The sequence below is a fragment of the Cucumis melo genome, chromosome 12 (genome assembly GCF_025177605.1).
Source record: "Cucumis melo cultivar AY chromosome 12, USDA_Cmelo_AY_1.0, whole genome shotgun sequence".
Classification (NCBI taxonomy): Eukaryota; Viridiplantae; Streptophyta; class Magnoliopsida; order Cucurbitales; family Cucurbitaceae; genus Cucumis; species Cucumis melo.
In genome coordinates, this window is record NC_066868.1 from 25,391,799 (window position 1) to 25,406,699 (window position 14,901).

General features: G+C 30.0%; 1 protein-coding gene across 2 annotated transcripts; it reads left to right on the forward strand.

Annotated features, from left to right (window-relative positions):
• Positions 1 to 5,621: 5,621 nt before the first annotated feature.
• LOC103484639 (probable serine/threonine-protein kinase At1g54610) lies at positions 5,622 to 9,655 on the forward strand. 2 transcript variants are annotated; one of them, XM_008441827.3, is made up of 7 exons: positions 5,622 to 6,150; positions 6,268 to 6,552; positions 7,469 to 7,786; positions 8,335 to 8,562; positions 8,653 to 8,753; positions 8,842 to 8,968; positions 9,046 to 9,655. In XM_008441827.3, the coding sequence occupies exons 1-7, from the start codon at positions 5,848 to 5,850 to the stop codon at positions 9,367 to 9,369; spliced, it is 1,686 nt and encodes a 561-aa protein (XP_008440049.2). In that variant the 5' UTR covers positions 5,622 to 5,847; the 3' UTR covers positions 9,370 to 9,655. The 2 variants fall into 2 exon arrangements, with proteins under 2 accessions (XP_008440049.2, XP_050936057.1); XM_051080100.1 differs by having other exon boundaries at positions 5,637 to 6,165.
• The last annotated feature ends 5,246 nt before the right edge of the window (positions 9,656 to 14,901 follow it).

Below are 14,901 nucleotides of genomic sequence, written 5' to 3' on the forward strand. Positions count from 1 at the left end.
ACATGTAAACTAGTTCGAACACTCACAACTATAAAAAATATAACATCATATATAATTTATTAAATATGTTATATTTCTTTTCAAATTTTAATTGAAGCAGAAATGTCTAATTGAATAAACTACGATTGTAACGATTGTTGGAAATATAACGGGTTTGTTCAAATCATTATTAATTATAACATTTTGTCAATTTTCCTTATTATAAACCGACTAGGTTGATTTTCAGTCTTGATTTTTATACAAAACCGACCAAACCGGATCGATGATCAACCCTACATGACAAATTTTGCTACATGTACCATTTTTAAAAGATATGCCCCTTCTATATTTCTATTCATTTAATGATTAATCTAAAAAAACACTACCAATTGCAAAAAAAAAAAAAAAAAAAAAAATTGAAGGCCTTGTGAGCCCAATTCGAAGGCTGGGTATGCACCCAACAAGGCAAACTCTATTACGTGGGCTGGGTCGATACAAGCTTGACGTCCCACATGGGCCTTCAAGCCCAGCCCACAATTTTAGTAGATAGCAATACTCCAATTCGGCCTATGTTCTTCATTTTAATATTTCCACATTCATGTTCTTGGTTTCTGTCAACATTCATTTTCAAGCAATGAGATATTTGACAAACCTACTAAAAATGTGCTTCTTCTGCATCAATTCTTTTTAGATTGAAGGGATAATTGACATCTAGATCAAATATGAACAACAAAGTAAAAATAATAACATGATATATATGAACTAGAAGTGACAACTTAAAACCAAAATGGGCATAGGAAAATGGGTTAGGCTCACCAAATGCCTAATGGGGACATGTTTATACATGTCACAATCTAAGAGAACATGAAGTCGAGCACGCCTCTTGACTTTATAGATTATCTAATTATCTAGAAGTGATTCTTTTCTTTAATTGAATAACTCTACACTCATACGTAAATCTAGAAATTAAGATTAATGAGTAATTCTTTTAATAAAGATGCATGCATCACAATACAAGTGTGGAGAAATTATTTAAATAAATGAATTCAAAATAAAAGGGCTAATAAAATTTTAATATATATTTGTAGTTGAAATGTGTAATTTGCATCTCATATATCTTATTATGTTATAGAGTTTAGATGAATGTATACTGCATAATCATAATAAACAGATATAGAAAGATGAAGCTATGAAAGACACAAAAGCAGTTGTAGAAAAATATTATAATGACTTGAGCCACACTAGGTAAGAGAGAAAAAGATAGTGATTGTGTGTTGGGACTATGGGTAGAGATATGGTCAAATTGTGTAAGGAGGAAATAGCTATTTATACACAATGATGGGCAAAGTGATGGACAAAATCATTAAACAAAAGGAGAAAGCATTTAAGAAATGCAAAGAGACAAAGACAAGTGTGGAAGATTGAAGAAGAAGTGACAATCAAAAAGGAATTAATAGCAACCAAAATCAAAATGATTTCTTCTCTTTTCTCTTTTTTAATTCAAGAAAAATGAGAAAAAAATTTGACCAATTGTCTCCTTTTCTATGGAAAGAAACATAGTAATTTTAAAAACACCAATCAAGTAACTAACCCCCATCCTCCATTTTTGTCTTTCAAACATCAACAATTATGCACTATTTTTCTTTTTCTTTCTCTTGGTTTACTCTTTTGTGAATCGAGAGTATACTTGATCCGACAAATATACAATTTTTCGTGGATGAAATTAATTTCGTCGCTTTCTTTATAAATGTTGCTTTTTTCAACTTTATGTTTGTTAGACTCGTTTGTTTCAACATTTTGAAGATTTTTATTTTCTTTAAAGAGTATCGTTTTTTTTTAATTCGTATTCCAATTAAAATGATGGAATGTTTTAAGGTTAGGAAAAGAAAAGAAGAAGAAAAAGAGAATGGATTTTACTTTAATAATAAAAACAACGTTCTCCAACTTTTCAATCCCAAAACCAAAAATTCCCTTTTGGTTTCTCAGCTTTTTTCTGGTTACAAAACTTTTTTTTCTTCCCCACTTTAGGCTCTCTCACCAATCATCATCATCATCATAATAATAATAATAATAAAAACATATTTTCTATTTTCCTTTCTTTTGGGTTTGAACAAAAAAGAGTTCCAATTAATTATATATTTGTTATGAATAGAGAAATTAAATTAAATGAAAAATTTGATAAGGGGTGGAAGGAAGGAAGGAAGAATGTGAAATGTATATTTGTGGTGAAAAGGAAGAGGATTCCTTCCATGAGTTGGTGTGGGAAAGTGTGAAAGAGAAAAATGGAGTCACCATAAAGGAAATTAGGAAGTAGTCAGAGAAAAAGAGTTGAAAATGAAGAAAATAGATGAATGAAACCAAGAGTTTCACTCTTCTCACTCTAAAAACCCATTTAATGTTATTTAACACAACACTCTCTTCTTTTCTCTTTCTCTCTCTCTTTTTTTCTTTAAATTTTAAAAGAATCAATCTTCAAGCCCTTCTAATTTAATGTGTTCTTTTTTTTTTTTTTTTTGAATTTTCATGCAAAATTATTATTATAATACTTTACATCATTTTCCTTTATTTTTCAAATTCAACCTTTGAAAAAGTAGTCCAAAAATAATTCAAAAAATAGAAATTTTTTTAAATATAATAAAGTGGAAAAATACTTAGGACTCATTTAACAAAATAAAAAAAAAATACATATGACCGTTTTTTTAAATATTTCAGGTTTGTCTTTCATCTTCAAATCTAAACGATTGTATAGCAATGTCAAATCCAAACTACTAAATATATGGCTTGGATATAGTGTAAATATTTGTCTCCTTGTTATATTTTTTAGAAACCAAAAAAAAAAATATTTATATAAATCAAATTTAATCTTCTCAAATCAAGTAAACTATTAGGAATGCATCGGATAACAAAAAAATCGCTTGTAGCACTTTTTTTTTTTGCTCATATTGCAAGTATGTCAAATATGACAAGTAATTAATAATATCATACGGTTATCAAACGACAATCAAAACGCTATCGGAGAGCTATCCGCTCTTAAATTTGCTATTTTTGCAATTTAGAAAATACAGTGACATAGACCTTATTATCATAAATTTTTTTACTGTTTTTACAAATGCCTATAAACTATTTTTGTAATCGTTAGACGTTAATCTAAAGGTTGTTTGTAAATTTACTTTCATATTTTAAATTTAGTTTTATTAATTTGTGGAATCAACAACATAGGTTAATTAGTGGATGAATATAAATTTAATCACATATCATTTTAACATTTTTCTTCACTCGTGGACTCAATATATGAATTAGTATACTGAAAAGGAAATAAACGATTAACCAAAAAACTTAAACTAATGACATATCATTCTAACATTTCGATAGTTATAAAATTCCGTTGTTATCGTACTATTCAATTTAATAATATAATACTTGAGTTATAGTTAGCTTGGAAAATTTTGGTTCTCTTAAACTCTTAGTTGAATATGTATATGCTTAAATAAGTTAATTAGATTAATCAGCAAACAAAACCAAATAAAAGATACTAACTAACTTGTTAATTAAAAACATTAATTTTATTGCTTACAATAGTGAGTAAATATAGTTAAAAAAATATATTCCATAAGAAAGAATAATAGTCAAAGTACTAAGATTAAATGGGAGTTTGATTTCCTTCAATTATGCAAAGATTCAAGTCAGTAGTGGTGGTTGGTTTGTCAACCAAAGCATGGGTTTGAATAATATATATGAAGTTAGTAAAATAACATTACTAAATCTCTAATTATATTCCCTATCAAAGACTATTAAAACTAACCTCCCTAAGAATGTTTTTGGTGGATGCTTTTGTTTGGTCAATATTTGTAGCCTTAGCTTCATTTTGAAACTTCATCTATATCTTTTCAAACACCTATTGTCTATTTATAAACATATAATATAAATTTAATAAACAATAAAACTCAACCATACAATAATTTCTTTAAATCTAAAATCCATTAATTTTGGACGTACATTAGTGTCCGTTGAACTAAGCTCTTAATGATAATCATAAGATATTTATCATAATTAGTTTTACCTTATGATCTTGTCACTTCCTTTATATATTAACTGCGACGTTCTTTCACCTTCAGTAATAATTTATTAAATTAAGAGGCCCTTCCTCTCTTCTATCTTCTCCTTTCTATATATTTTCGTACCACAGTATGTTTTGACATTGAAGAATTAAACCAAACCAAACTAAGGGCCCATTTATTTAATAGGGAAAATAAATACTTGCAATTTCAACTTAATTGAGAAATTCAAAAAAAAAAAAAAAAAAAAAACCATTATTGTTGATCGATGAATGATTGAATTAAGTTTTTTCCCTATAGTTAGTTGTTGTATAGTAAGGATTGGATATTGATTTAAAAATCAACACACCCGTATAATAACTATTAATATAAACGTTCAAATATTTATTTATGTTTTATTGAGTCTATCAATGATAGAAATTTATTTAGTTTATACAATAAACTTGAAAAATGGATACCAAATAATACCAAAACGGAGCTCTCTGCATTAAATGTGGCTCATCCACTTCCTCTAACAAAACACCCATTTTTAATACATTCAGCTTTGGTAGGTAATATTTATTTCACAATAACTCTCTTTTTTCTTCTTCCTTTTCTCAAATAAATTTTCTAAAATAAAAAATAAAACATCAATTCACATCCTTTGACTCTACCCTAAGTATTTTTCTTTTCTTTTGTTTACTTTGAATTTGAAAACTTTATAGACTTTCTAATTTTTTTAATTATATCACTATATTTGGGTATATTTAATTAAAAGAAAGTGACATCTATATATATAGTTTACAACAAAATCAAACCATACAAAATATCCTTCCCATTGTTTAGTGTGAAATTGAGAATAGTTTTGACTATAATTTCAAATTACCTAAATGCCACTAATTTTATTCAAAAAACTAAAAAAAACTAAAAAGTTGAAGCTTCCAAAACCATTGATTTGTAAATATAATTTTGTATATATGTGTTTACAAACAAGTTCATTTATATATATATATATCTAATGGTAGAAAAAGTGGTCTGCCTTTTTTCTTTGAAAAGGGAGTTTTTTTAATAGAAAAATATAAAAGAAAACATTATTTGACTTTACTTATATTTAAAGTTAAGTTACAAATTTAGGCATTCTTTTAAATTTTAAAATAATAATTGGTTAAAAGATAATTTTGGTTCTAAAAAGTTAAATCAATACTAAATTATTGTGATTTAGCCTATAGGTTAATAAAAAATGAATTATTATTTAAAAGATATGAATGGAAAGATAGATTTAGATTTGATTTATTTTTTTAATTGAAAAATCGAATAAAATGTTGTTAAATTTTATTGTTGAGATTTGAGTTTTTTATTAAATAATATATGTACTAATTAACTAAGAATTAATTTTAATAATATTGATATAGCAAAGTGAATTAATTGTTTTTAGAAAAGAAATTAGGAAAGTCTTTGTTTTGAGTTTGATTTTTGAGGTAAATACAAAATCAACACGTCAGCAAAACTAGTGGTATCTTTGTAATTTAAATAAAAAACAAGGCCTAAATATTCACTGAAAAAACAAAATGAAAATCAAATTCTTATTATTCTTAATAACAATTGAAAAATAGGAAAAAAAAAAAAAAAAAAAAAAAGAAAAGGCGTTAACGAGTTTTCACTCTCACCGTCTTCTCCATTCTTCAACTCACTGATTCCTAAAATCTCAAACAGAGCACAATTCATATGCCCAAAACTTCTCTTTTCTCTCCTTCCATAATCACCTCCTTCCATTTTCCTTCTCCTTCCTTCATGAGTTAAAAGCATCACTCTATGAGCTACGGGACATTCCCCAATGGGTTGCGTTCTTGGCACACCAGCCGCCGACGCTCGCCTGGGCGCATCCGGACCTCCCCGTCGCCGTCGCACCACGGACCACCTTTCTCATATCCACGGAGTTAACAAACACACAACTTCATTAGAAAATCAGGGAGTTCAGCAGGACGTGGATTCCTTCTCTGTAGAGCGTCGGAGGCCTTCGCCGGGCCTTTGCCACAGGAATGAGCAAGGTTGGCCGTCTTGGCTACTGGCAGTCGCCGGCGAGGTTATCCAAGGATGGACGCCTCGTCGAGCTAATACGTTTGAGAAGCTTGCTAAGGTCTGCCTGCCACGTGTTCGTGATCGTTTTTCTTCTTTTTCACTTTTTGTTTTTTTTTTTGTCTTGATTCAGTAGTTGTGGAAAGTTTGTGTGATTTTTTTGTTGTTTGTGATTCAGATTGGGCAAGGGACTTATAGCAATGTGTACAAGGCGAGGGATCTTATTACGGGGAAAATTGTAGCTTTGAAGAAGGTTAGGTTTGATAATTTAGAACCGGAGAGTGTAAGGTTTATGGCCAGAGAGATTTTGGTTCTGAAACGCCTCGATCATCCCAATGTGCTTAAGCTTGAAGGCTTGGTTACTTCGAGAATGTCGTGTAGTCTTTACTTAGTGTTTGAGTATATGGAACACGACCTCGCCGGACTTGCTGCCGGTCAAGGAGTCAAGTTCACGGAGCCTCAGGTATTTATTCCGGTTAATCCAGATTGTTTCTAATATTGACTGAACCCGTACAATTTGTTGTGTTTTGAATATGAATTTCGGTGTTGTTTATTGTAATTGATTTTTTTCTGGCGAAATTTTCTTAGGTTTTGAGTTGATCTGGCCTGCTCTGTCTGGCTTTTGTTTTCCTTTTCGCACTTTGATTGCTCTGTTTTTCAATATTACTGCTAGGGCGTGAGCTACTTGGATTTTTTTGCCATTTTTCTTCCTTTTGTCTTCTTCCCCTTAAAAGCAAATTCATCAGGTTTCTTGCCTAATTTAATGTTTTTGACTTCATTAAGCTACAAGAAGATCGGAGAGATATATAAAGTAAATTCTGAATTAGTTAATATTGTCCTGTAGTTAATTCGGTTTCGGTTGGATTAGATAAAAAAAGTGTTAGTTTCTTCGACATCTCTGTGCATTTGGATTCACATATTTCTTCCGGATTCTCTGTACATAGAGAAGAAGAGACTCAAACAGAATTTTCCACGTTATACTAATCTTTGGCTGAATTTCTATTTTCACTGAACCAGCATACACACTTAGACATGATTTTATACTTTCAGAATTGCGAATTCTGTAGTTGAAAAGAAAATAAGGAACAAGATTGCTCGTGTCGCTTTAGTTTCCGTTGTTTATCGTCTCCTAATGTCTCAAGGAATAGCTATATTTCAAAATTGATGGTTGGTTAAGTGAAGGTATCTGAGATGATTAGAGACAGAAAAACTCTAGTTTAACTTCAAGTAGACCTTTTCTAACTTCTCCAAGTAGTAGATTGTATGCTAATGCATTCTCAGAGGTTTCTTGCATACTGCAGAGGGTAGCTCTACTTAAGACATTTGCCACGTTGATTATGTCAAAAACATGAAAAGATTGGCTGTAATTTTTCTACCAGGTCAAATGCTATATGAAGCAACTATTGTCCGGGCTTGAGCATTGTCACAACCGAGGTGTCTTGCATCGTGATATAAAGGGTTCCAATTTGCTAATTGATAACGAAGGAATACTGAAAATAGCTGATTTTGGGTTAGCTACTTTCTTTGATCCTGAACAGAACCAACATATGACTAGTCGAGTAGTAACCCTTTGGTACCGTCCTCCTGAATTATTACTTGGAGCGACTCTTTATGGTACAGGGGTTGATCTTTGGAGTGCTGGCTGCATCTTGGCCGAGCTGCTCGCTGGGAGGCCGATCATGCCAGGAAGGACAGAGGTATTGCAACTTCTATCTCTCTATTCCTCCTCACCTATCTTCTTATTTTGTAACATTTTTCTGCGGTCCTTATATATTGTACCTGTCTCTATTGAACTAAATTGGCCGATCCTCAAAATATGATGCTATTAATTATTGAGCCTTTAATGATTGTGAAAAATAATTGATTTGTCATCAAATATGTAACGAATTGAGCATTAGCTGTTGCATGATATTTCAATCATTTAAATCCTTTTCATGTGAAAATGTTAAGAAAATGCTTGATGTTTCAATTATTTAAATTCTTTATCATAAAAAATGGGCATGTGATTATGACACCAGACGACAGTGAAGTGTACTTAAAAAAAATGACGTCAATGATTTTATGCTTTGCTTACATTTTTATCTTCCAAGTTCAGTTCATAATGCGACTGTTTAAGAGTCTATTCCAACACTTATTTCTAGTTTTCCACCTCAGTTTATTCCGTCTTACAAGATATTTCTTTGTTCATCTTGAACTGATGCATCATCATTGTGTGAAGTTGATCATGGATAACTTTTTCTGTTAGGTTGAACAACTCCATAAGATATTTAAATTATGTGGTTCTCCATCCGAGGATTACTGGAAGAAGTACAAATTGCCAAATGCAACTCTATTTAAACCCCAACAACCATACAAACGCTGCATTGCAGAAACTTTCAAAGATTTTCCATCTTCTTCTCTACCTCTTATTGAATCTCTCCTTTCAATGGACCCCGATGGGAGAGGTACTGCCACTGCTGCTCTGAATAGCGAAGTGAGTAATTTTGCTTCATAATATTGCTTACGCAAATATAAAATTGTCTAGTTTTGCATAAAACAATATGTTTAATCTTTCTGATTACAGTTCTTTACTACCGAGCCTCTTGCTTGTGAACCATCAAGTCTACCAAAATACCCTCCTAGCAAAGAATTGGATGTAAAGTTGAGAGATGAGGAAGCTAGAAGGTTTTCCCTCCCTCCTTCCCCTTGCTCGTGTTTCAATCATCTAGATCAGTCTTGGTATCTTATCAAGCAATTTACGCTTTCATTTCAGGCAAAGAGGTCTAAATGGGAAATCAACAGCTGTTGACGGTGGTGGAAGGAGAGTAAGAGTACGGGATCGGGTCGGTCGTGCTGTCCCAGCTCCTGAAGCTAATGCAGAGATACAAGCAAACTTAGATGTAAGTCAAACTTCCTTGCTTATCCTCCCTACATTTCAATCTTTCCATACTTATTAGCAAATGTCTCTGCTATCCAGAGGTGGAGAATTGCGACAAATATAAATGGTAAGAGCAAGAGCGAGAAGTTTCCTCCACCTCATCAAGATGGGGCCGTCGGGTACCCGCCACACGATACGTCCCAGAGGGGCCATCTATCATTTGGGGCAGCTGATACTTCATTCAGCTCCTCCATTTTTAGTTCAAAGTCAGGATCTATTAAAAGTTCAGTAGCTCCCGGGGGACCTTCTCGGAGGAAGAAAGCAGATAAAGATAACCCCTCAATGTCTTCATCTCGAAAATTCATCCGTGCATTGAAGCCATCAATCGGGTTATCATTGGATCTGTTGTTTAGGGGTAAATAAAAAGAGAAAAAAAGAATACATATCTTGAGTTTTTGAGATGCCAAATCTGAAGTAGAGAAGAATGTATAAATATGATTAATTCCTTTATTACTACAAAATCAAGTTCTTCCCCATCTCAGCTTGGTACATAATCTACAAAGGTAGAAGTAGAAGAATTAAGCCTGAGGGATATTTGTGTATATTATTGCAAAATGGGGTTCCAAATGCCATCATTTTGCTGTGCCTTTTTAGTAATATCATAATTGTCATTATTTTTGGGAGAAGCATCTACTGCTTCTTATGGACATTGGAATTGGAAATTATATTCTTATGAACATGAAGAGAGACTTTTGACCCTAATTTATTCATCCCATATGAAGTTGAATTCTATGAAAAGGCTTCCTCCAAATTCCAATTAGTAAAAAATTGAAACCATAGCAAAATTTTAGACATATTGATAGATTTTTTTTTTTTTTTAATATTTTAGTAAATATTTTGATTTATTTTGTTATGTTTTAAAATTACTTATTTAATATTTAAAATCATTTAAAAATTGATTGTTTTTTTTTAATAAAACGTACGGTAGATGAAAGTTTATTTAGAAAAATATTTTTTCACAAGTTACTCATTCCTGTTCCTCCTGCTCTATTCAGAAAAAGTTTCTAACTGTTAAGACTGGCGAACTTTTCAATCAGGAAAAGAACAAAAGAAAAGAAAAGAAAAGAAAAGAAAAGATTGAACATTAAAATAACAGAAGATTTGAAGCTAAAAGGATATTTGGGGTCTTCTTCTTCTTCTTCTTCTTCCCAACTCTCCTCTTCTTTCTTCTTCTTCTTCTTCCCAACTCTCCTCTTCTTTCTTCTTTTATTGAATCCTTTTTGAGTATTTGGTTTCAATAGTGCCCCTTAACCTTCACTTTCTTAAGTAATATTGTCGTTGCTAATTGTTATTCAACATCTCATTATTACACATTTGATTCTCTTATTGCTTCCACGACTCTACTATGAGCCCATCACTCTTACAAAAACGAAATTGGTGTTTGGATCGATAAAAAACTTAGCTTCCTTGCCCTTGTTTTCTTTTTTTGTTTGTTTACATATCGAGAGCTTCTAATGATTTCCCTCACATTCTTTAGCTTTTTACGTTTTGTGTTCAAGCACCCGCTATTTTATTTTTAATTTTTAAAAATTTTTTGACATGATTTTTCACTCACCATAGAATTTGAATTCTTAAATCAAAATGTAAAGAAAAAAAGTTGTAAAAAACTTGGTTTGATTTTTTATAAATATTTTGATAAAAAAGAGGAAAAAATAAAATAGTTACTAAATGTAATATAATTTATTATTTCTTAATGAAAAAGTAAAACAATAACTTTGAAATTAAAAAAAAAAAAGAAAAAAGAATGTGGATTTATATAGGTTCATTATAGGATGAACCTAATCCCAAAGTTATGATTGACACAGAGACCAATATCATGAACAAAAATTTGTCCAATTATAAATTTATGGACAACTCATTTTATAGATTAATGTTTTTGTTTATCATTTAATTTATATTTATAACACAACCTTCTCATTTAATTCATTTATATTTAGCTGCTAATAATTGCTAGCTTAATTTAAAATAATCAAACTTAACAAGTCACCAATAAAATTAAACCTCGGACTTAGGTTATAATGATTTTCTAAAGCAAACACAACATAAACAAACAAAATTCATTGACAAAATAAGTCCACCCGTACATATGTACATGGTCTTTTAGCCAAATTGATGATGTCCGAAATCGATCTTTGGTCGTAACCCACAATTAATTGTAGATATGTACTTAGTGAAACTGAAGCTTTTGATAACACACCACCACGATGTAACATTAAAGTATGGAGATGAATTATTCGTGAAAAGACCTATAAAACCAAAGAATCAGTGTTACTGTTTATTAAAGAAGAGGATGGGACAAAAACGAGAGAGACAGAGAGAGCGATGAGAACATGGAAGAGAAGGAAATTATCTGAACCGTCCATCTCCGTTTATGGTTGTAAATGTACAGAAACAACAACTCGCAAAACAAGAAAACAAATATTGTTCAAATGACTAAAGTTTGTCGGCTCAATTTGTCATTTAGATCACTACGAAATGAATTACATGTAATCTCTTATCAATTTTGTCCCACCAGAAATCTCACTAAAGGATTCTAGATAAATATAAACTTAAATTTCAAATATGTGGCAGTGGTATGCAGCTATTTAGGTTCTAAACTTTTAAAAGTTATAGTTTTATATAATTCAAATATCGAAAGTTTAGAGTCTAAATGTCTATTGTTTTAATGTAAAATTTTAATGTATGTCAATAGATCAATTAAATTTATAAACGAAAATTAGAGTAGAAGTTGAGAGACCTATTAAATATAAAATCAAAAGTTTTGAATCTTTAAGATACTTTTGAAAGTTTTTCAAGCCTCAACGTTGATAGTATGATTTCATTCGATGATTAAAACTACTCTTTTAACTTATAAATTTAATCAATATACCTTAGTAAAGTATGAGTTTTTTTTATCAAAGTAAGAAAAACTCAATTAACATATGAATGTATATTAACCATCAAGAGATCGGTGATTTGAAACTCTCAAGTCATGTTGTTCTATTGCTATAATATTAATAAATCTATCCAATATTAGAATGCATGGTTAGGGTATTGAAAACTAACTCATGGAAATTAGTGTATTCTTAAATTGATCGTAGCCATTCTTTCGATTAAATATTAACCACACATACCATCGTCCATTACTTTAATTATACACATTATTATTTAAATACCTCTAACGTAATAAATTTAAACATAAACATATTGTTCACGAGTACTGTTACGAGTAATTTTTCTGGACCTGGCATATAATAGCTAGGTCAAATTAGGTTAGGAAAAGATTACAAAAAAAAAAAAAAAAGTTCATGATTAAAATGGACTTCATGGGTTCCAACAAGGCAGAAGTCAATTACCCATTAGGCAAATTAAGACTTAATCCTAACCTCTTTTAAGATTAGAAAAAAACTGATATATAATTTATTATAGCTAGGTCAATTCTTCTATCATTACATCATAATATCTTATATATTATAAAACTTCGTACCTTCCACATACATTCACTTCTTCACTTAAGCATTAGTGAATATATGTGGCAAATACCAAAGTTAATATGTACATGTTTTTGTTTTTGTTGCTCCCCTTATTCTTCCCTTCAACATATTTACTGAATATTTTATTTAATCAAAATTTTATAATGTTCATGAATCAAATCTATAAAACATTGGAAAGTGACTATAAAAGTTCTATTTACTGAGTAATTCAAAGCAAATTATGCTAAATATAAGGTAGTAAATCACCTTTGTCTTTTTAATTTTATACATCATCAAGATTATTAAATGAGATTTTGTACCTAAATAAATTGATAAACTAAATAGAGATACGTGATTTTATAACACAAAATTTATATAATAAAATGAAGAAAATGAGATTTCATATGATTGGATTAAATTGTTGAACACTAAAATTTATAAATTAAGTTTAACATACAGAGTCGACAACTTTACAAACTTCTAAAGAACCTGTGACAATAAATATTTTTTAACCTAAATACAAGAAGGTGTGGGAAAATCCAAGTGGTCTAGTCTCTTTAATGGAAAGATGGAGACAAGTAAGGCCATTCCATTTAATTTCATGACTATATCATTCTAATCATTTCCATAAAAGGTAGCACATTATTGTTTAATTATATAGTTAATCAAATTGAAATTATATAAAAATTACAAACATAATTGGATATTTCAATGCAAAATGTTTATATAATTTGTAATATAAAAAGAAACATTGCTGACGCTAAACAAAAAGTAACTTTTTACAAGATAAAATAAAATGTGATCCCAAGTGTTTCTAATTTTGCTAAAACAAAAGAAGAAGAAAAAAAAAAAGAAAGTAGAAATCAATCAAAATCAGTTCTTGTGGTGTGGGATGAATCCAATTGCGTATCAAAATCGAAAAAACAAACTTCAATAATAATTGGTTTCATAGAAGAATAGTAATAATAAATAACAAATAATAATAATAAAAAAACAAATCTCCCTAACAAAAATTACATATCTCAATCAATCATGTTTGGAATCAATTTTGTATTATGCATTAGGAAAGCCCCTAACAGTGGAAAAGCTCTTCATCTTTTTCTTCATTCACTCCTTTTCCTTTTTGTATTACAGATGAAATTTCATTGTAAACAACCATATCTTAAAAAATAGGATAATAATTATATAATGCTTTTTTCTTCACCAAACACACACTTGGGGTTCATCATCAATTTCAAGAACTTTCTTTTGAAATAAATGAAAAAAAAAAGAAGTATTAAGATCTCGAACTATTAAATATATACATACGAAAAAGACGTTGAAATAATGCTTAATATGCATTATTTGGACGTGGAGACTTCTCGAACTCTCTTTGTATTTCTCGTCGCGTAAACAACGGACAAGATCAATATCGAAGAAAACGAAAATGACAACTCTCGAACTCACCCTTACCTCATATTATATTCTTTCAATTTATATTGATTGAAGAGACTGCCTATATATTACAAAGACAAAGAGTCAATCATTGAAAATCCTACTTTAGGGTCGTATAGAAACAAATTATTATATACAAACAAAAACCAAGAAGAAGCATAAGTTATATGTATGTGTTTTTCAATTTGACAAATTACAAGGAGAGTTTAATTGAATAATATAGGTTAAAATTTAAAGGTTTTCCATGATCTTTTGGGAAAAAGGTGATAGGAAGTCAACAGAAGGTTTTAATGAATTAATTTAGAGGGTTTTTTTTTTTTTCTTTCTTTTGATTATTATTTTTTTGGGGTTGAGGATTGGCATTTGGCATTATGATGGAAAAGTGTTAATACATAGCAAAATGGCAAACTTTAATGACCTAAGAAAAAGTGAAGAAGATAACAACTTTGAAAAGCAAAGGGCAAAGGCATTGGCAAAGGCAAAGGCAAAGGCAAAGGCAATGGCAAAGCAAATAGTGTATTCGTGTCTATCATCTAAACTTACCAACTCATTTCTCAATAATTGCCTTACCTTACCTTCTTCTTCTTCTTCTTCTTCTCTTATATATTTTTCCTTTTAAGTTCTTTATTCTTTTCTTTTTTTAATTTCTCAACAAAATCCCACACCATTGATTCAATAAAAAATATCTCTCACCACTATTTGCTTTATTATTTTAATTAATGAAATTAAATATCATTAGTTTAAGTTTTCTATTAGATATTTGACGATTGATGTATGAGAAAATTATATATACAACGGAGATTACATAAAAGCAAGTAAATTTAAGAGTACAATAGAAAAAGAGTTAAAATTGACAAATAAAGTAGAAAGTAGATCAAAAAGTCACAAAAACACACATTTTGAAATTATATAAGACTACTAATCCTATTTATTGATTATTTCTTTCAAATCGAATGTTCAATGATACAATATATATATAATGGTGCCTGATAAAATCACAGTGTAGAAA

What these genes read in the sequence shown, in the direction of transcription:
- LOC103484639 (XM_051080100.1), top strand. Translation starts at nt 5,848, where the DNA reads ATGGGTTGCGTTCTTGGCACACCAGCCGCCGACGCTCGCCTGGGCGCA. An exon ending in AGAGATGAGGAAGCTAGAAG is followed by an intron (nt 8,754 to 8,841) that starts GTTTTCCCTCCC and finishes CTTTCATTTCAG; the next exon opens with GCAAAGAGGTCTAAATGGGA. An exon ending in AGATACAAGCAAACTTAGAT is followed by an intron (nt 8,969 to 9,045) that starts GTAAGTCAAACT and finishes TCTGCTATCCAG; the next exon opens with AGGTGGAGAATTGCGACAAA.